General features: G+C 40.0%; 1 protein-coding gene across 5 annotated transcripts in view; it reads right to left on the reverse strand.

Annotated features, from left to right (window-relative positions):
* Positions 1-23955, reverse strand: part of LOC137297690 (epidermal growth factor receptor-like) — a 172124-nt gene that overhangs the window by 93181 nt on the left and 54988 nt on the right. The window contains exon 1 of one of the 5 annotated variants that reach the window (XM_067829610.1): positions 709-758. The exons of 3 other annotated variants lie outside the window; for them this stretch is intronic. In XM_067829610.1, the coding sequence (XP_067685711.1) occupies position 709 (1 nt within the window). In that variant the 5' untranslated portion in view covers positions 710-758. One more of the 5 variants, XM_067829612.1, reaches the window with a different exon arrangement.

Consider the following 23955-nt stretch of genomic DNA (forward strand, 5'->3'; position numbering starts at 1 on the left):
TTCGGTATACAAATACATTTCTTCGGCAGCTCAAGTGTGGTGTGACATCCAAATGAGAAGGAAATGTGATGGTAGGGATTGGTACATACTTGGCCAGCAAGGATTGGCCACAGGTAACATGCAAGGCAGGAGTTCAACAACAGGTAAATGGTTATGGAAAGTAGTGATAGCTGACACACATTTTACTGCACTGGCAAGATGTTAATAAAATTCATCAGTTCTGTTCATTCATTTCTTTTTGTTTCTTTATCTCAAAACCCATACACATACAAATACAATACTGCCATTATCAGTTTGAGGATTAATCAAAATATTACAGCAATATTAGCAATATCCAAAAAGGATATGACAATGATTCACACATACCTGGTCACAGCTGGTTTACATTATCGCAAATAGAAAATGTTAAATTCAATAAAATTCATCTGACATGTAAGCATGTGACTATGTCATTAGTACTTGGAATGATTCCTCTCAGTAGATTCAACATTCAAGAAAGATGACAGTATTTTCCTAACCTCCTTAATGATGCTCCCATGGTTCTAGTGAGGTATCCAGGCAACCATGGTCCTGATACCTTCAGTTTGCCTTCCTTGCAATCAGAAACCTATTCCTCCATCTCATTAAACAATAAGCTTTTGCTTTGATCACGCTCATCAAGATAGGTCTCATTCCCATTAGCTATTTCATGCTCAGCACAGGACTCACTTCTCAATGATGCTTTCAAAAGACTGCTAATTCCCTGATGTCCATCAGACTCATTTCCCTGATTACACCTCCATGTTAATGTGATGTTGTAACAGCCAGTATTAGAAATGTCCACAAACTGATACCCAGTGGCACTTCCTGAATATTAAATCAGCAAAATTAGCCATTATAGAAAATGACAGAATATCAACAGACTGCTTCCCCCTCCAGACAAGCCAGACACAGATTAGACACAGTGAGGTAACAGTACTGAAATATTCCCTTCAAGGATCTATGATTCTGTCCATCAGAAGGGTTATTCCATTTGGAATAAATCTACATGGCATTATCTCTTCTTGACAACAGAATGAGATCGTTTGGTTAGTTTACCGAGTTCTGTACAAGACAAATACTACTTGCATTTAGCGTCACTATCTTAAGTAAATACAAACACACACAAGTCATGTTCTGGTCCTTGAAGAACCTTCTTGTCACCAAGAATTAATATTCAGTTGCTGAGTTCTATTTTCACTGCAGCTTCTACATCCTGTAAAACAAAAGTCTGAAATTTGATTGGGTAAACAGCCCCATAAAATGACATTTCAAACCCGGAAATGTCACAGTGTCCTAAACGTTAGCTGTCAAACTTTTACATCATCACAGGTGAGGGATGACAAATATGTTGCATTCAAAATTAAGTCTGATACAAACTTAACTGTAAGGATGCTTTTGTTTCATTTATAGTTTACACTATCCACCAGACACTCAGTACAGTTAAAGGAGAAAATAACAACTTTCATGGATTCACTGATGTCATTACAGAAGTTACGCTTTTCACTAAAACAAATGGAGCAACAAAAGATCTAACATTACAACAGTTTGATAATGTTTTGAGTGACAATATTTTGATTTTGGTAAACTTAAATTAAAGCTGACAACACAAAAGTTAATGAGGCACCTGCCTGAACAATCTAGGCTTACCATAGCAGACAAACTGCCTATAGACTGCAGAGAGAAAACATACTTCTATGAAGACAGGTACATAACCATGAAAACAGAGCAATACTGTGATGAACACAATGCTATTGATGGAATTTACTCAAGGATACATTATCATTCCAGAAATGACAGAACAATTCTACTGGCACTTCATGAATTCCTCTGTATGTTAGATGTTCGATCTATCATGAAGAAAATAATATAAAATACAAATGCAAATTACAGATATGAAAGGCTCCTACAAACGTGTGAAGCAAAAGTGTAATAGTGTATTTTAGGTGAGATGTACAAGCAACTAAGAGAAGAAAATGTTGGCCAACTGTGACAATGAAATGTACATTGGCAGAATCTGCAAAACAAGAGTTGATGTAACCAACAAACAGGAAGAACAGGTGCTGACAGAGTATTATCAACCCTCTACATTAATAAAACACCAATGAAACAACTGTCACAAAGTTGGATGTCTTGTTGATGTAATAAACAATTACTAAATTGCAGGATACCATAAATTGTTGGGTTTGATATTTACCAAATATTTGTTTGGCAGCTGTTGAGTACACCCGATTAAAAAGTAAGCAAAAATATTTGTCTTACTGAGATGAGCAGGTGCAAACACAGTCAAAGAATACACCTTAACACACCATGAAGTAGAGTAGATTGTATTAAGGAAACATGGCTCCATCTACCACTTTTTGTCCTCCATCTATGTGTATGACAGGTGCTCAGTGACTAATTCATTGAACATCACCAACATCCTCCATGATTCAAACTATTATTCCACACTAACTAGATGTCATTTTAAGACATTCCTGCAGGTTTGCTCTCAGGTTTGTTGTACAGAGTGAGATACAAAGTGGTACCTCACTGCAGCTACTCTTATTGTAAATACATGGTAAAATCTGCAGTACTACATACCACAGTATTACATACCACAGTATTACAATTTATTGTTGCTGGTAATATCTGTCAATAGTATCTCATACTACTTTTTCTGATTATTGCATCAAAATTCTTTTCAGTTACTGTCCACGGAGACCTGGGTTAGAAGTGATCTTCAGTAACCCATGCTTGTCATAAGAAGCAACAAGACGACCAAGTCATCGATATCCCCCACAACTGCAAAATATCCTTCATGAATATGTCTGCAAGTTATGATTATGCTAAATGTTTTCGAGTGTATATAGAAATGTGGAAGGACAGCAATGAAGGGTTTTTAACATTATGCTCCTGAAAGAAGCACAACCACCAATTTCAGTCAAGTCAAACTTGTTGCAATGAAAAATGCCAAAATATTTTAATCAGAATTGCAAAATTAAAAACAGTTATCAGTACACCACTAGACCAAGCTGTGTGCAAAGTTTGCTGACGAAATAGTGAACAGGTATAGAGTTCTGTTCCAGAAAAGGTCACTACTACCAATTTCAGTCAAACTTGTTGCCTTGGAAATGCAAAAAATATTTATTCGGAATTTCAAAACTACCAGAAGGCACCAGTACAACACCAATCAGTACAGACCAATCTCTGTGTCAACTTTGGTGAAGAAATAGTGAACGGTTTTAGAGTTCTGCTCCGGAAAAGATTAATGTGCATAGACGGACAGACGGTGCACATTTTATACCCCCTGCAAAAGGAGTTGTTGGGGATAACTAACAGGATCGAGTGGACAGGCATGCTGACATGGTTGATACATGTCATTGCATCCAAATTGTGTAGATCAGTCTGGATTATCTGGTCCAGACTAGATTATTTACTGGCCGCTGCCTTATAGCTGGAATATTGCTGAGTGTGGTGTAAAAATATACTTCAATCACTCAGTCTCGAGTTAAAGTATTGGATATATTTTAACAGGTGGAACATAAAGAGACAAGGTGCATACTTTTTGTGTTGCTTAATTCTTGAAACAAATACGGACAGTAAACTGCAACAGTAGACTGCCCACAACTGGGATCTACATGCAGCACGTGACGTACAGTGACAGACAGTAGACTGCCCACAACATGTACACTACAGGATTTCCTCCTGGGCCTGCCTGCCTTGTGTTGGTTGTAAATGTGCAATTGTACAATGAATGGACAACAATGTATGTCAACATAATAAAACACTAACCACGTCCACGTCTATTAAAAAGTGGTTAATGATGATGTTTACGTAATTTCCTATTGAGTCCCACACAATGAAAACCACTATCCCATTTGGGCAAAAACATATTCATGTTAACAGGGATGTTATCCATTTGGGAAGTTTCCAGACAAAGTGACAAAAACCTAAATCTGAAAGACTGCTGTGCTAAATTTCTATCTGCAACTATATGTTTGTGTGATGAATGACTGCAGAGATATACGTTTCAACAGTGATGCCTTAAACTTGTCCCAGTACAAAACACTGTTGTTAGCATGTCAGTCTACAGCCATTGCTGTCTACAGTAACCTGTCTACAGTAACCTGTCAGTCTACGGCTTGTTTCAGGACGTCACATTGCTTTCTACAATAACATGTCAGTCTACAGCTTGTTTCAGGACATGACATTGCTGTCTACAATAACATGGCAGTCTACATCTTGTTTTAGGACATGCCATTGCTGTCTACAGTGACATGCCAGTCTACAGCTTGTTTCAGGACATGACATTGCTGTCTACAGTAACCTGTCAGTCTACAGCTTGTTTCAGGACATGCCATTGTTGTCTACAGTGACATGCCAGTCTACAGCTTGTTTCAGGACATGACACTGCTGTCTACAATAGCATGTCAGTCTACAGCTTGTTTCAGGACATGAATTTGTTGTCTACAGTGAGATGCCAGTCTACAGCTTGTTTCAGGACATGACACTGCTGTCTACAATAGCATGTCAGTCTACAGCTTGTTTCAGGACATGCCATTGCTGTCTACAGTGACATGCCAGTCTACAGCTTGTTTCAGGACATGACACTGCTGTCTACAATAGCATGTCAGTCTACAGCTTGTTTCAGGACATGCCATTGTTGTCTACAGTGACATGCCAGTCTACAGCTTGTTTCAGGACATGACACTGCTGTCTACAATAGCATGTCAGTCTACAGCTTGTTTCAGGACATGCCATTGTTGTCTACTGTGACATGCCAGTCTACAGCTTGTTTCAGGACATGACACTGCTGTCTACAATAGCATGTCAGTCTACAGCTTGTTTCAGGACATGCCATTGCTGTCTACAGTGACATGTCAACCTACAGCTCAAGCTGGTTCAGGGATGAGTGTGTGGCCAGAACTGAAGAGAGAGAGCCTCATCAACTCCTGCCACCTATTAAACTGTCCTGATTGACTGTTCACACCAGCATTATTACCACTCCCATCACAAGTGCAACCTGATCAATAACTAATCACTTTAAAAAACACTCATATCAAACAGTTTCATGCAAAGCAATCACATCAGCAGCAAAAGAAATATTCTACTTTTCCACAATAATTTTGTTCAGTAAATTTAATAACAATACAAATTTAAGTATAAAAAGACTTGGCAGACATATCTATTGGTTCAGAATCTATATCTTTGTCCTTTCTCAATCTACAATCTAAGCAGTATGTTGGCAAATGGACAATTGTGTGATGAACAGTAAATTATTAGTGATGATTCTTGTCCACGACAAAAGCTGGGCACCCTCTCATGTTAGCGTGGCTATAGTGCATGACATGGTCTCCAATAATTCTGCATGGTGCCTTACGTACCAATGCAAATCATCAATAACACGGTACTAAGCCTTGCTGATCAATTTCTGATGAACAGCTTATACATATCATAAAGCAAATGACAGTCTGGCTGCTACACTATATTTGGTCAACAGAATAATCATGTCAGGTATCTGGCACACTGACTGACAGAGATGGCTGCCATCACATACCATCACTTTCCTTGCAACCAGAACAATCTTGTAGAATACTTTTAGCACCATCTTATACCAGCTTGTGCTAAGTTAACAGTACCATCTCTTACTCAGCTGACAGTACCATCTCTTACTACTCTAACACTACAATCAACCTCCGAAAATCAGGGTTTCGATTTTGCCTTCTGCAACATTTGTTGTAAAACAGGACTGAGTGATCAGGCTCTAGTTGGCTTTGGTCAATAGATGTCATTGTATCACGATCAATGCTGATGAAGTTTATGATTGTCTGATCCAGACTCGATAGTTATACAGTCTGCCTCCATAAAGCTTGAATATTGCTGAGAGTGATGCTAAACACTAAACAAACCAGTACAATCACATACCAGGCTAGCAATGCCATCGTAAACCCATCTGTTAAAATGTCCAGTGTTCCAAAAACCCTAAGGATGCCTTGGATATGTTCTTGACAAACCGGCTCCACTGGCTGTTACATGTGCCCGCAGCCAGAAGACACTAGCTAATCAGTTTGATCACATGTATCAAAGGGACAAAATAATAACTTTGCTTGGACGAGATGAAGTACCTGTAACTTGACAGCCAGGTGTCATTAACGGCAGACATTGTAACCGCCATCAGGAAGAAAAGCACTGATCCAACAGGCACCTCTAATCTGACAGTCTTGACAATCACATGCTCTCTCCTCATATCAGTGGATTTTACAAAAACAAACAAAATCAACTTTAAAAAGTAACTGATTTCTATGTAACGAACCATAACAATTTCTTCATCTGACAGATTGCAACAAAATACAGGAATCAAGAACACAAGGCTCATTGCACAGAAACACTATTCCAGAGTATTCTTGTAGTACTAACTGCATGACATAGTGTCAGATACAGCTGTTCTGCTACAGACTTGTGCACTGGGACACTTATAAGTGGTATAAACTCAATACACTTATCTACTACATACATATGATTTCATTGACCGACCATAACCACATAAACTACACCTAACTTTGGAACTACACCTGACCATACTACATACACTTAATGCACTATACTTGCATTGTTACAAAGTTAAATGTTTAAAATTTTGCAAGGAAGGTAAATGGGCCATGTTGACAGTGACAGACAATTAGTGACATCAAAGGTAGGGCAGTATGCTCCCTTTGAAATTTACAATGCCTGCTTTATGTAGAGCAATTTCTATCCCTACATGTCCAGTTCAAAGTTCAAAGATTGCACTTATGACATGAACTTTGACACACCCACAAAAACAGCTTGTGCACTGTAAATAAACATGAACTGTGAACATAAATGACAATTCTATTTAGCACTACTACTATTATTATTTGAGACTAGTGTATTTTGGACCTGTATTTCATATACCTGAGCAGATCATGTTTGTGACAACGCAACAGAAAGTACTTAGGAGTTCGCCCTGGAATTATTTCCTGGAGGCTCAGTGCTGGCGGATTATTCAACTGCTGCCACTCTCCTCTGACTGCATGCATTCATTACCTGCAATGAACAAGTGTGCCACTGAACTAATATTTGATGAGCACACCCTAGCTCAGCAAGCTTCTCCTTGATCCAGGGCTTGCCAAACAAGTGTGCAGTATACGCAGCAAGCAGGAGGACAATTACCCACTCCTGGCCACTGAGAGAGGCTGGGTGATCCGGCAAAGCTGACTCAGTGTTCACAGGTAAACAGGTGCTCCACACGCCACTCACAGGGCAGCAGGGGACAGGACTTGAATGTGTTCTGTCATGACTCACAGTATAAAATCTCTTGTCCTGTTTGAACACCTCCTGTATACGATCTGTTCATGACCAGTAAAGCATGATGGATGACATTAAGCATTGTATCGCAAATTTAGCATTGAAGTCATAGTAATGTTTATAGTAGAAAGAGTGAAACAGTCCTTGACATGATGATCATTATTGCAAACAGCCCCTCTGGCACGTTCTCAGAACAGTGTGGATAGTTTTATCCGAAAAACTCACTCACTCACTCACACACCTACTCTCCCAGTCTCCTTCCATCGTACCACCTACCCTCCTAGCCTCACTCCATCCTACCACCTACCTTCCCCGTCTCCTTCCATCCTACCACCTACCCTCCCAGTCTCACTCCATCCTACCACCTACCCTCCTAGCCTCACTCCATCCTACCAACTACCCTCCTAGTCTCCTTCAATCCTACCACCTACCCTCCCAATCTCACTCCATCCTACCACCTACCTTCCCCGTCTCCTTCCATCCTACCACCTACCCTCCCAGTCTCACTCCATCCTACCACCTACTCTCCCAGTCTCCTTCCATCGTACCACCTACCCTCCTAGCCTCACTCCATCCTACCACCTACCTTCCCCGTCTCCTTCCATCCTACCACCTACCCTCCCAGTCTCACTCCATCCTACCACCTACCCTCCTAGCCTCACTCCATCCTACCAACTACCCTCCTAGTCTCCTTCAATCCTACCACCTACCCTCCCAATCTCACTCCATCCTACCACCTACCTTCCCCGTCTCCTTCCATCCTACCACCTACCCTCCCAGTCTCACTCCATCCTACCACCTACCCTCCCAGTCTCACTCCATCCTACCAACTATCCTCCCAGTCTCACTCCATCCTACCACCTACCTTCCCCGTCTCCTTCAATCCTACCAACTACCCTCCCAGTCTCACTCCATCCTACCACCTACCTTCCCCGTCTCCTTCAATCCTACCACCTACCCTCCCAGTCTCACTCCATCCTACCAACTACCCTCCCAGTCTCCTTCAATCCTACCACCTACCCTCCCAATCTCACTCCATCCTACCACCTACCCTCCCAGTCTCACTCCATCCTACCACCTACTCCCCAGTCTCATCCATCCTACCAACTACCCTCTCAGTCTTACTCCATTCTACCACCTACCCTCCCAGTCTCACTCCATCCTACCAACCACCCTCCCAGTCTCACTCCATCCTACCAACTACCTTTCCATCCTACCACCTACTCCCCAGTCTCATCCATCCTACCAAGTACCCTCCCAGTCTCACTCCATCCTACCAACTACCCTCCTAGTCTCCTTCAATCCTACCACCTACCCTCCCAATCTCACTCCATCCTACCACCTACCCTCCCAGTCTCACTCCATCCTACCACCTACCCTCCCAGTCTCACTCCATCCTACCAACTACCCTCCCAGTCTCACTCCATCCTACCACCTACCCTCCCAGTCTTACTCCATTCTACCACCTACCCTCCCAGTCTCACTCCATCCTACCAACCACCCTCCCAGTCTCACTCCATCCTACCAACTACCTTTCCATCCTACCACCTACTCCCCAGTCTCATCCATCCTACCAAGTACCCTCCCAGTCTCACTCCATCCTACCAACTACCCTCCTAGTCTCCTTCAATCCTACCACCTACCCTCCCAATCTCACTCCATCCTACCACCTACCCTCCCAGTCTCACTCCATCCTACCACCTACCCTCCCAGTCTCACTCCATCCTACCAACTACCCTCCCAGTCTCACTCCATCCTACCACCTACCCTCCCAGTCTTACTCCATTCTACCACCTACCCTCCCAGTCTCACTCCATCCTACCAACTACCTTTCCAGTCTCACTCCATCCTACCAACTACCCTTCCATCCTACCACCTACTCCCCAGTCTCATCCATCCTACAAGTACCCTCCTAGTCTCACTCCATCCTACCAACTACCCTCCTAGTCTCCTTCAATCCTACCACCTACCCTCCCAATCTCACTCCATCCTACCACCTACCCTTCCCAGTCTCACTCCATCCTACCACCTACTCCCCAGTCTCATCCATCCTACCACCTACCCTCCCAGCCTCACTCCATCCTACCACCTACCCTCCAACCCTCTTTCTCTTGGCTGGGATATGCATTCACAAACACAAAGGCATGCACAAATGCATTATTCATGGTTGTGAATAAACATGAAGCCAGTGTGAATCAGCTGATGGCATGTAAATGAAGGAAGGTGACATTTCTACTCTATCAACATCACAAAGAGTTTATTCAGATCACATTTCCACTTTCTTAAGCACACAATACCTCTGTAAGTAGCAGACAACCTCTGTAAGTAGCAGACAACCTAAATAATATAAAACACATCACTAATACTTGACTTAGATGAACTAAGCATACTTTTCCTGACTCATATAGAGATTTACAAAGTGAACCTTGTCCTGTATATAAATGTAAATTTGTTGATGATATGCACACCTGTCAGGTGTTGGTAGAGTCACCCAGGCCTGGCCGGGCCTTCTATGTACATGTGTATTGTCAAACTATGTTAGTTCACCACAGCCATGAAACACTTGCATGGTCCTTTACTTTCTGTGTCTGGCCAGAGAATTTTGAAGACAATCACAAATCCCGATGAATTACTGTGACACAACTCACAATGTTTCAAATGCTGTCATTGAGAAGAAATTGGCACATTTTGATACCATTAGAATTTACTTTTGTTCCTTGAGTGTTATTATACTTTTAAAACTTATCTCTCAATACTACAGACAGAAGCTAAAACAAGCTGTGCCTTACCAAACATACAATAGTCTCTCCTCTACAACCCATGAAGATCCAGGTAAGAATATATCTTCAGTAACCCATGCTCATTATAAGACGTCTAATGGGACTAATTTGACATGTCATTGGTTCCCAGAAGCACAGATCTGTGCTCATGATGTTGATCACTGGATTGTCTGATCCAGACTCGATTATTTGCAGACCACCACCATATAGCTGCATTATTTTGGGAATATGTGAAAGAAAAAATGCATGTAGTTCTCAGGTGCTTTTTTCAATATTCCACACAATGCAATCATATATTCCACACAATACAGTCACATATTCCACACAATGCAATCACATATTCCACACAATACAATCACATATTCCACACAATGCAATCACATATTCCACACAATACAGTCACATATTCCACACAATGCAATCACATATTCCACACAATGCAATCACATATTCCACACAATACAGTCACATATTCCACACAATACAGTCACATATTCCACACAATACAATCACACAATGCAATCACATATTCCACACAATACAGTCACATATTCCACACAATACAGTCACATATTCCACACAATACAGTCACATATTCCACACAATGCAATCACATATTCCACACAATGCAATCACATATTCCACACAATACAGTCACATATTCCACACAATACAGTCACATATTCCACACAATGCAATCACATATTCCACACAATGCAGTCACATATTCCACACAATACAGTCACATATTCCACACAATGCAATCACATATTCCACAAAACACAGTCACATATTCCACACAATACAGTCACATATTCCACACAATACAGTCACATATTGTAACACAATACAGTCACATATTCCACACAATGCAATCACATATTCCACACAATACAGTCACATATTCCACACAATACAGTCACATATTCCACACAATACAGTCACATATTCCACACAATACAGTCACATATTCCACAAAATACAGTCACATATTCCACACAATGCAGTCACATATTCCACACAATACAGTCACATATTGTAACACAATACAGTCACATATTCCACACAATACAGTCATATATTCCACACAATGCAATCACATATTCCACACAATACAGTCACATATTCCACACAATACAGTCACATATTCCACACAATGCAATCACATATTCCACACAATACAGTCACATATTCCACACAATGCAATCACATACTCCACACAATAGTCACATATTCCACACAATACAGTCACATATTCCACACAATACAGTCACATATTCCACACAATGCAGTCACATATTCCACACAATAAAGTCACATATTGTAACACAATACAGTCACATATTCCACACAATACAGTCACATATTCCACACAATGCAATCACATATTCCACACAATACAGTCACATATTCCACACAATACAGTCACATATTCCACACAATACAGTCACATATTCCACACAATGCAATCACATATTCCACACAATACAGTCACATTCTCCACACAATGCAATCACATACTCCACACAATACAGTCACATATTCCACACAATACAGTCACATATTCCACACAATACAGTCACATATTCCACACAATGCAGTCACATATTCCACACAATAAAGTCACATATTCCACACAATGCAATCACATATTCCACACAATACAATCACATATTCCACACAATGCAATCACATATTCCACACAATACAGTCACATATTCCACACAATGCAATCACATATTCCACACAATGCAATCACATATTCCACACAATACAGTCACATATTCCACACAATACAGTCACATATTCCACACAATACAATCACACAATGCAATCACATATTCCACACAATACAGTCACATATTCCACACAATACAGTCACATATTCCACACAATACAGTCACATATTCCACACAATAAAGTCACATATTCCACACAATAAAGTCACATATTGTAACACAATACAGTCACATATTCCACACAATACAGTCACATATTCCACACAATGCAATCACATATTCCACACAATACAGTCACATATTCCACACAATACAGTCACATATTCCACACCTTGGATAATTAGTATGTTCGGAACATAAATTTCCTCGAGTTTTTAAGACACATTGAATCATGTCTTGAAACAATCTTGCGGTGCTTATGAAATGTAACAAATAGAAGCAACCATGTGGAAAACATTAATGCAAACAAGTGTTCCAAAACTGTTTCTTTTCAATTTAGAGAAAACATGATCGACTGCTTGGTTCTTTAGTCCTTCCGAGTAATCTTCAGTTATTCAATTAATCGTACCAGCACGAAAAACAAACACACTCACTCACTCACAAAAATAGATAGATAGATAGATAGATAGACAGACAGACAGACAGACAGACAGACAGACAGACAGACAGACAGACAGACAGACAGACAGACAGATAGATAGATAGATAGATAGATAGATAGATAGATAGATAGAGAGATAGAGAGATAGATAGATAAAGGACAGATTCTGTCCCTGACAAAAGGAATTATTATCAGGTGTAAACTTGCTCTTTACCTCTATTCAGTGATTAAATGGTAATCTACCGGCAATCCACACAAGCAGTTTATCAGGGGAGTGTAACAGACTGCTCTACTTCTCTCTGGCAATTTGTCAGGCCATCTGTATGGAGCAGTAAAACAACTGCAAGCGTTCAGAGATATTCCAGTCATTGGTCTATCACCATGTCAATTGACATAGCCATCATGCATTTTGCTAGAACAACTGTCACAGCTGACATGGCATGATAGTGAAATAAACATGTATTCCCCTATGTCAATTCCACAGCTAATGGTTCTTCTAGTCTTCATTTAGTTAGGCAATGTTATCCATCTTATTTCATGCAAACATCATACTAGAGTATCTTATTACTACAAACTGGCAAGAACTGCCTCACAGACTGCTGATGTGCTCTATAGTAAGTCAGTTACACACATGAGATGTGACTGGTTTGTACCCACAATTCTGATTAACTTGATGCACAAGCGAAACATTTTAGCCAAACATAAACAACATGTTCATAAAGACAGAAGTGCATAATGTGAAAATCTTTGCCTATACATCTGACTGTGGATGAGGAAGTACATGATAAAGCACCACACTGCCAGTCGTGAGGTAATGGAGGCACAAGGGTACGGCACACAAACTAAGGGATGGTGAGACAGTGATGTGATATCACCTCAATGTGCCAGTCGTGAGGTAATGGAGGCACAAGGGTACGGCACACAAACTAAGGGATGGTGAGACAGTGATGTGATATCACCTCAATGTGCCAGTCGTAAGGTAATGGAGGCACACAACTATGGCACACAAACTAAGGGATGGTGAGACAGTGATGTGATATCACCTCAAGGTCAGAAACACCAGCAGATTACTCTTCTGTGTAAATAATGGCAGCATTTGGAAATATGAATGCCTTGCTACCTGCTGCCCAGCCCGTTTTTCTGAATAGGTCAATAGAACAACAAACATTCACTGACTGTAGGGATACATATCACATAGTAAATGGGGTAGCAACAAACATTACAACTGTAATATAAATCACTCATCAAATCTAAAATTACTCTATGGCTGTGAAATATTCAAGATATGGCACACACACATAAAAAGAAACTTAGTTCCATCCAATTCCAAGCACTTAACTGGAGCCATCCCAGGACTATCTCTTTATTGGTAGCATGCGGGGTACTAGTCCTCACTCACGAATGGGAAATATGCACCTCAATCCTTAACAACGCCATTACAAACAAAACTGAAAAACACTACACATCCCTAAAAACTAAAACTAAAAACACTATCAACAAAGGCAAATAACCAAAGCCTTTGGGACAAAATATACAGGAAATTAAACACCATCTTGACTTGCATACAACAGACTAGAAATCCTTGCCAACACAAACCTTACTGAACACAATATGCTAACTTATTTGACAATGCAACAGTTCATACAAGAAAATTACAATCCACAAGATAATCTTCACATTAATACTGACAAGTCCAAATGATAATGCTGGTTTTGGTATCTACATTCCCCAAAAAAATCCTATAATCTCCCAGTAAGCTCCAGTAACTTCACAGCATAATTCGCAGCCATAGTTCAAGCCTCCAAACAACATCTGATCCAAAAAACATCACCATCTGCATTTTTACAGATTCTTTAAGATCTATATAAACTTTCAAAAATTACTCTACAACAAACAGATCAGATCTAGTAAATAACATACACAGAAGAATACTATACCACCAAAATAAAAATAATCAAATACATTTTATCTGGGTCTGGTCACAATGGTAATCAGTCAATGGCAATGAAATGGCAAACCAAGCTGCCAAACTTGGACTCTACTCAAGAAACAAAATACAAATACCCGAATCCAAAACTGACTTAACAAAGTTAACAGTATAATAAGAAAAAATTCAATTGTAACTGGCAAAAAAACAGGAAAACATTATCTACTCTACTATACACAAAATGTGAAAATTATCACCAAACATGCCGAATTGATGTTGCCACAAAAAGACTAAGATTACCAAATATTAATCACTACCAACACAAAATCAACATACATCCAAAGGGCAAATGGTGAATGTATCACTTACAAATTCCTGACACAATAGTCCACACTATCTTTCACAGGTCAAAATATGACAAAGAAAGAACACAATTTACCAATGCTTTAAAGCACTACCTCAATAATGCTAGATCTTCTGATCTCAAGAGCATTCCAACAAACAAAAAATTAACTAAACCAAATTAATTCCACTTTTAACCATTTTAAAAACTGTTATAAATATGTACATATATGTTTTTTAACATTTCAAGCCAGTTTTTTCAACTTCATTTCTTAACATTTAACATGTTCATCATTATTCAAGTGATAAATATTTTTTAAACATATGATCAAACTTCAATAACCACTTATTATACTACCCCTATATTAAAATCTTTAGTACTCTTTACTTATTTCATAATTTTTACTGTTTTAAGTTTCCCATTTAAATTTCCCTTAATACACAGATTATATTTTTATTTTTCTTTCAGGTAGCACCCCACTCTCAAATTTGCATGTTTTGTTCCCACCTGGACCTATGCGGTGACAAGTGAACGCTTTAACCACTAAGCTACCCCGCCCCTAAGTAGAGGATCAACATCCATCTCCTGAAGAACATTAGTATCTAATCTTCCCATTTAAAAAGCTGGTGTATTTGCAGAAGAGAAAAGACCATATGAAGCTGTAGCATGTCCTCTGTTCTGGAAAAAATGATGCAGCTAGTTAATGGATGTGCATGTGCCCGTAAACAGTTTGACTAACTTCTTGCACATGCTACCCATAGGTTGTGAGGTGCTTCCACCAAAAATGTGTCCCTGTGGACTGGCATCCCAGTATGTGCTACTTGACATCAGGGCCTACATTCCTTATCTTATTCGGTTGACTGCATTGTGCAGATATCATCTCAAAGTCAGCTTTGTCTGCCAACAAACTTCAATGCACCAATATGACTCGAGAGATGCCATTCTGGGATTCCTATTACAATTCTTTTCTGCTCTCCATTTTTCTTTTCCTGACGCAAGCAGGATGCTAACTCTCCCCTGTTGAACTGCTACAAGAAGACAAGGAACTGAGTAATCACTTTACAGTCTGTTATGAAAATGTGAATTTTAACCCAGCCAATGTGCTCTCCATATTTGGCAAAGTCTTGAGACAATTTGTTCCATTATGATGCAGTTATCAACATACTGTGATATGTCAACAGACTGCTGTGTCAGTTCAGCATAGCAGCATGATGTGACTGTTCACCACATCATACTGACCACATCACAGACATTGTACTTGTACCAGGTAATATAGCAATTATTAACTGGCCCACGCTCAAAAATATATTACCTGCCTATTTCCATGGCGTTAATCCATGTGCTTCTATGTCAGACCCTCCTCTGTGATATACATCCCTCAGTGAGGCCTACACTATGACATACACTCCTCTCTGAGGCCTACACATGATACACACCTCTCTGTGTGAGGTCTACACTATGATACACACCCCTCTCTCTGAGGCCTACACTATGATACACACCCCTCTGTGTGAGGTCTACACTATGATACATACCCCCCTGTGCGGGGTCTATTCTATGATACACACCCCTCTATGTGAGGTCTACACCATGATATACACCCTTCTCTGAGGCCTACACTATGATATACACTCCTCTCTGAGGCCTACACTATAATACACACCCCTCTGTGTGAGGTCTACACCATGATATACACCCTTCTCTGAGGCCTACTCTATGATATACAACCCTCTGTGAGGCCTACACTATGGTATATACCCCTCTCTGTGAGGTCTACACTATGATATACACCTCTGTGAGGCCGACACTGTGATACACACCCCTCTCTGTGGGGCCAACACAGTGATATACACCCCTCACTCTGAGGCCTACACTAGAATATACACCCTTTTCTGTGAGGCCTATACTATGATACACACACCCCTTCGTGAGGCCTACACAATGATACACCCTTTTCTCTGAGGCCTACACTATGATATCCATCCCTCCCTCTGAGGCCTCCTGTATGATAAACACCCTTCTCTGTGAGGCCCACACTATGATAAACACCCTTCTCTGTGAGGCCTACACTATGATACACACCCCTCTCTCTCTGAGGCCTACACTATGATACATACCTCTCTTTGTGAGGCCTACACTATTACATATATCCCTATCTCTGTGATATCCACTCCTCTCTGTGTGACCTGCTCTGTGATATCCACTCCCTTGTGTGTGGCCCATTCTATGAAATGTGATCCCTTCTGTGTGGCCTATTCAGTGAAATGTGCTCCCCTCTGTGTGGCCTACGGTGATATCTGCTCCCTTCTGTGTGGCTCATTCTGTGAAATGTGCTCCTTCTGTGTAGCCTACTGAGATATCCACTCCCCTCTGTGTGTCCCTTTGTATGAAATATGCTCCCCTCTGTGTTGCCTTTCTGTGAAATGTGCTCCCCTCTGTGTGGCCTTTCTGTGATATACATTCCTTTCTGTGGACTACTGTTCACTCCAGACTCCTTCGATCTCCTCAGGCCTGCTTTATAATGTGGTGTGCTGTCTAAAAAGACATTACTACATGAGTGTCTGTCAGATACCATTTATCTTATGAGTTTCAAAACATCTCTGATGAGCAAATGACCATACGCAAAGCGCTTTGCACTATTTGATTGCTATTTCTGTATATGATTAATGTATGCAGCAATTTGATCAGTCACCATGAAACTTTCCCTTGGTCATGCTATTTTAATAATGACAATGACATGTTGGCATATAACTGTATGGCAGTTACCGTTAATGCATACATTTCTGCCATCAAATGATTGCTTGAAGGCATTAACAGAAGTAATCTAAAACATGGCTGACATATAAAAATACATCAATATATTACAAAACATATCAATCTAGATATACAATGAATAAAATTACGATCAATCTGCATAAAGATTGAATTAACACTGTGATCTGCTCTATGCTATATACTGTCCTCTATCTGGCCTGTTCTAGTTTACACACTATCCTTGGTTTGGCCTGTTCTACACTATGCACACTTGGCCCCCTCTAAGGTACACCCATTCCTCCTTCCTAACTTCCTACCTGCCAGGACTAAGTTCTGATTAGAAAACAAACCAATGGCAAATTACAGAGTCAACAACGGGTTTGAAGAAAACTATGAGATACAAACAAGCTGGCAGCCATTTTGAAGTGAAGTTAAACAAAACAAGCCTGGTGAGGGAGGCGAACAAACATGGCCGCCTGGCCCTAGCTTCCACCTACATTCAGTAGTACACACAAGTCACCTGAGTAATTGATAAAGCAATCAAACTTTGCAGTTGAACAGGTGATGACAAGTAACTTTGTGAAAATTGCATATGATGATACATACATAGCCTTTAATATGGTTATCAATCAGATTTTATACAGAGATATAGTGAGCTGCTCAGTAAGTTGCAAATAAGCTCAAAGGGTATTTTTCTCTCAACAATGGTGTATAGGTCACAATGTCATCAGCGACATTCAACTGTGACTCAAGGATATAGACGCTGAGAAGAAAAGTGATTACAACTCTGTTATACCTATGTCAAGTGATCAAACCACACCTTAAAATGGTATGTAGGTATCTCCTCAAATTATCTAAGTTATATTTACTGGAATATTTTACACAGCTTGTTTTCATGTTCATTGTGTACCTTCCTCAATGAGTGAGCGAGTGAGTGAGAGAGTGAGTAGTTTAATGACACTTTCATTGTAGTCAAGTTAAATCACTGCATGACCTGCCATGGTAGGAAGGCTGGAAGTGACACTGGCCTTCAACAGTTTACCACCTTTATGAATGTGTATGGTTCAGACAAACCTTGTCGTAGACAGCTGCACTGTATTATTACTCATTACTCCTTCAGTCAATACCTCTACTCTGCAAGGTACTGAAGCTGCCTCTTTACAGGATTCTCAGTGTTCAATACACAAGCCACTTTAACCAGACAGCGAGATTACTAAGATGCTATTTACAGATCAAAGATGAATTTACTGGTTGACATAGGCACAAGCATGAAGCAGTTCAGCCCTGAGTCTGTCACTGTGTAGTGAATTAACCGATATGCCGGGCTCATCAATATCTACCTTTAAGTTGACACAAGACAAACGTCTGATTTAGCAACCTTCCAACACACTGCCTGTGGCTGAAACTGCTGATGGTGTGAAGTACCCTTCAACATGTCTGGAGCTGTCAGCACACTGTTGTCATAAATACACTTCCTTCTGTGTACTTAGGCCTGTGTAAACTCACTTCACTAGAGTTGATTCTTAGGGCAACCACAACTTGTGTACAGTTCCAAGAAATGCTTTCAGAAACTGATCTAAGCTTTCTTTTCAATCAATAAAATACTAACAACTAATTACAAAAACTGACCCTGGAATCATTATATGCCAGTGCACATTTCCAGTGGGATAATATTTCCACAGGTTATCGCTTCAAAGCTTGATAAACTCAGTGCCCAGCCCTAAGAATACATTTCCAATATCAGTCACATACCGTGACTACTTCCTTGTCTGACTAACAACAAATTGAGAATTGAATTGTTTGAGAGATATTCTAGAAGTTGTCAGAAATAGGAATGACAAGTCTTTATGGATGACCAACTTTGCTATTGAGCAGTATCAATGTTTTGGTATAGATACTTATTATTCAAGGATGTTTCAAACTGTACATGTATCTATCCTATATCTGACTGTAAAGAAGTTCTACGTCCTAAAGACTTGCCATTCCTAAAGGGGGAATTGACCTTGAAGGAAGAATCAACAGCAAGCATATACCTGGAATATCGCCAGTCAGCCTGTTGTCAATTACACAAGGAGCCTATGATATCATTTGAGAGAAATCAATTTAACAATGAAAATATACCATATGCCACCAATCAAAATGGACTCTTGTAACCTAACACAGTATTGCCATTACTTATAAAAGTGAGTTTTCAAACAACTGAAACTCACATTGACCTTTGATGTAGTTCATTCTAATGCTTTTCTCTGACTCTCTCTCCATCTCAAGGAAGTGAGTGAGTGAATGAGTTTAGTTTTACGCCGCACTCAGCAACATTCCAGCTATATGGCGGCAGTCTGTAAATAATCCAGTCTGGACCAGACAATCAAGTGATCAACAACAAGGGCATCGATCTGCGCACTTGGGGACCGATGACATTCGCAACCAAGTGGGCGAGTCTGACCACCCAATCTCGTTAGTTGCCTCTTACGACAAGCATGGTCGCCTTTTGTGGCAAGCATGGGTTGCTGGAGACCTGTTCTACCCCGGGACCTTCACAGGTCCATCCCCAGGAAGAGGTTCACTGACTGATAGTAAATCCTTTCAAAAAGGCAAATATAAAATATACCTGAAATGATCAACACCAGGTGGTCTATGTGCAATTGTCAAAGTCATGGCATGCAAACCTCAGTCCTGCTAAAATGGGTTCAATACTCAATGCATCCTCATCATCTCAAAACTACCAATCTATTCAAAACTTGTAAGCTCATATTCACAGTTCCACTACTCTTGACCAATACATAAATCCATTGTCAAACCACTGGTCCCAGGAAAGCAGCTACCTCCTCAGTGACAAGTCAGGATGTCAGCCTGTGTAGCAGGGCCTATGGATGAATGTCCTGTTTTGTCTAATCCAACTTGTCACACAGGCAGTGACCCAGGGCTATGGGGCAACAGCTGGCCATACAGGTGCATCACACTTACCTGAAACACAAAGAAAATCCATTTAAAAGATAAGAGAGACATTCATGACAGTCAATAAGAGTAGAAAGACAGCCTACTCCTCAGTATTCATACAGTATAATATTAGGAGGTCATTTCCTAATGCTGCAGATGAAAGGGCAATCTCTGAAATTTGTGACTATCAAAAACTATTCCTTTCAATCCCACAATACTGTATGTGTGAAATCCCAATATGGTTCATGAAGATGTGTGGGCACATGGATATGGAGTGTTTGTACTTGTTGTACAAGACAAACCAACTGAAATCATGTTCCAAGACACATGCACTACACTATACAGCACTACACTGAAGTATTTCACCACGAACTACACTACAGAAAATCCTAATGAGGTCATGATGAAGACAACCTGTATACTCTAAATTGTAGACAATCCCAATGAGGTCATCATGAACACCATGGGTATATAATACACTGCAGACAATCTCAAAGTTGTCATCATGAAGACATCAGGTATATACTTCACTACAGACCATCACAATGAGGTCATCATGAAGACAGCCTGTATACACTACACTGTAGAAAATCCAAATGAGGTCATCATGGAGACAGCCTGTATACACTACACTGTAGAAAATCCCAATGGGGTCATAATGAAGACAGCAGGTATGTACTACACTACAAACAATCACAGTGAGGTCATGATGAAGACAGCAGGTATATACTACACTGTAGACAATCCCAATGGGGTCATGATGAAGACAGCAGTATATACTACATTGTAGACAATCCCAATGAGGTCATGATGAAGACGGACAGTGGGTATATACTACACTGTCGACAATCCCAATGGGGTCATGATGAAGACAGCAGGTATATACTACACTGTCGACAATCCCAATGGGGCCATGATGAAGATGGCAGGTATGTACTGGTTGTGGTGGGGATTTAGAATAAAGAGTATTAACTCACAAGAAGCCAATAACAATTTATTTACAACAAGAAATGTCACTACGATGACATAATCCCCCACCGCTTATTATCAAATCAAATTCTCTTGGTATCTTGCACTGTAGTTGACATATCTACTAGATAATTGGAAGGAAACTTGTGATATTTCACCAGACAATAAATCTTAATTGGCAAAAACTGAAGTGAGATTAATGTTATTCTAATATAGCTAATGATTGGTAAATTTAAGTAAAATATATTAAAGTAATTTCTTAAACAATGTCGACATAACTTTTGTGTTGTTGAAAAGTGTGTCTAAGAGAGGATTCCTGGTTACTTTAGTCTAGTATTTACATAGAAACATTTCAACAGTATATGGGCCACCTTTTACCTTTTCCAGGATTACATATGTCTGAAACAGGTTTTCATGACCTTGGACTAGTGTCTGTCTCTGAGGTAATACTGACCTGGATGAAACTACTTATTTTTATATATTCCTACTATCTGAATTCTAATATATCATTTTTTGAGGTAATAATGAAGAAACTATTTTGAATACATTATTAATGAATGATACAATCCTGACGTCATGAAGAAAGCCTATGTGTACTCTACTGTAGACCAACACAGCCTTATGGAAACTTCACTATCAAGGCTAATCACATCCTTCACTGAAGGTTTCAGTGACTGTTATTTCTGATGAACAAAATGCATGAGACAGATTAATTTTGAGAAATCATCTATTTCTGTTGTAATTAAAGAAACATCAGTATGAGCACCAGCACATTTCCATCATTTATAAATAACTATTCATCTTAAATTCTGTTGCATTATGATCTGATTCTACTGCTTCATTAACACAACACGTCCAGCACAGACTAATGGTAAACTCAGCCCACACCTTCAGGGCTTATAATCATTAACACACTGTTAAAATGACAACTCACTGTACAGGTAATGGATGACCCATCAAATACCCCTCCCTCCAGGTACAATAGTGACGTCTAAGATCAAAGGATAATTACATACAAATAGACCACAAACATCGTCTCCCCTGACTGCTCTACTAATTCAATAATACCTAGAAAATTTGCTATTTGTACATTGTCCACTGAAGTTTGGACAAGATTAAACAAATAATCAGTGGACATGTGTTTATGTCTTGATATCTGTAGTTTTTCAGAGTGTGGTACAAGACTGTTTTAGGTCAAGTTCCACACACATGATATGGGCAATTAGAGGATAATATGCATATGAAGAATTAACGAAGCAGAGGTCATATGGAAATGAGGAGAGAAACAGGAACTAATAGCAACTGTCCTCTCATACACATTTTACAGGTTAAGGGCTGGTCGACCTGTCAGTCTCCAAACCTGGGGTGACTCCTCAGCTTCAGGCCAGAACCACATGGGTATTGTTCCATTTCTGTACAGGTTGCACTGGGAACAACTTAAAAGAATGATATCTTTAATCCTGGATTGATTTCCATACTTGATCAATTGCTGAGCAGACGTCTTGTTAATGTCTTTGACATTGATTCGTAGCCTGTGTGAACAGTCTGTTCAGCTGAACACATGTGTACCGCATCATCAAAACACTATACAGCTAGGTAGATTTTTTTCACAGGGAAAGAGAAAGAGAAAGAAAGGGAGGGAGGGTGTGTGTGTCTGTCTGTCTGTTGTCTGTCTGTGAGCCTGTGTTTATCGATGCCTCAGCTGGCTACCAGACTCAAGGTGATGCTAAACAGAGAGCAACCTGATCAGAACTATGCTGCTATCTGTGATGAGAAATCGGATCCTAGCTATCACTGAAATGAAGATGGAGGTCTGTTTCACCCAGGTGAAGGACTCTCCTTGCAGCCACAACTGATCTAATGAGAAATGAAATTGCTATTACAAGCACAAAGGACAGGTGGCAAGACACAGAACAGAATTTGCCTCTTGTTGGAATGGACATGAAACATTACCAGCTGCCCCAGAGTGAGGTTATATATATGCACAATCCCTCTACATATTGCTGCGCTTATACAGAAACACTAAAAATTGGTTTGCATCCTAACACTTGTATTGTTTGTGAAAGGGTTTATTTCATTTAAAAAACAAAATTTAATCAGTCTCCTATTATCAGTAATGTAACATGCACCAGAAGGCAAATGCTATACCTTTTTTGGGGTAAGATATATTGTTTATGTCAGTTTAGTCCCCCTGTGTCACTGTATCACTCATATATCAATATTAGACAGAATGGCAATTGTCAAATGATGTAGAGCATTTGCATATATCTGTTGTTCCTGAAGCACAAAAGGTATTTACAATCAATGCAGAAGCAATCAATACATGCACCAACAATGATATGGTTCTCTATAAAGTAGTCATGCTTCACTACTCAGATAGCATGCTTTCACATATTTAGCTGGCAGTATTTTCACATTTATTCAGTCCATAATTGGGTTTCTACAAGCATGGAAAGTCACTATCTGTCCTTGACTGTCTCTTTGTCTGACTTCACACTGAGAAATGCGAAATATTCTTTATACAAATAGACTCAGCTGGTGACAAAATTCGGTGAATTCTGAACCTTGGAATTTCATCA

The sequence above is a fragment of the Haliotis asinina genome, chromosome 10, assembly GCF_037392515.1.
Source record: "Haliotis asinina isolate JCU_RB_2024 chromosome 10, JCU_Hal_asi_v2, whole genome shotgun sequence".
NCBI lineage: Eukaryota > Metazoa > Mollusca > Gastropoda > Lepetellida > Haliotidae > Haliotis > Haliotis asinina.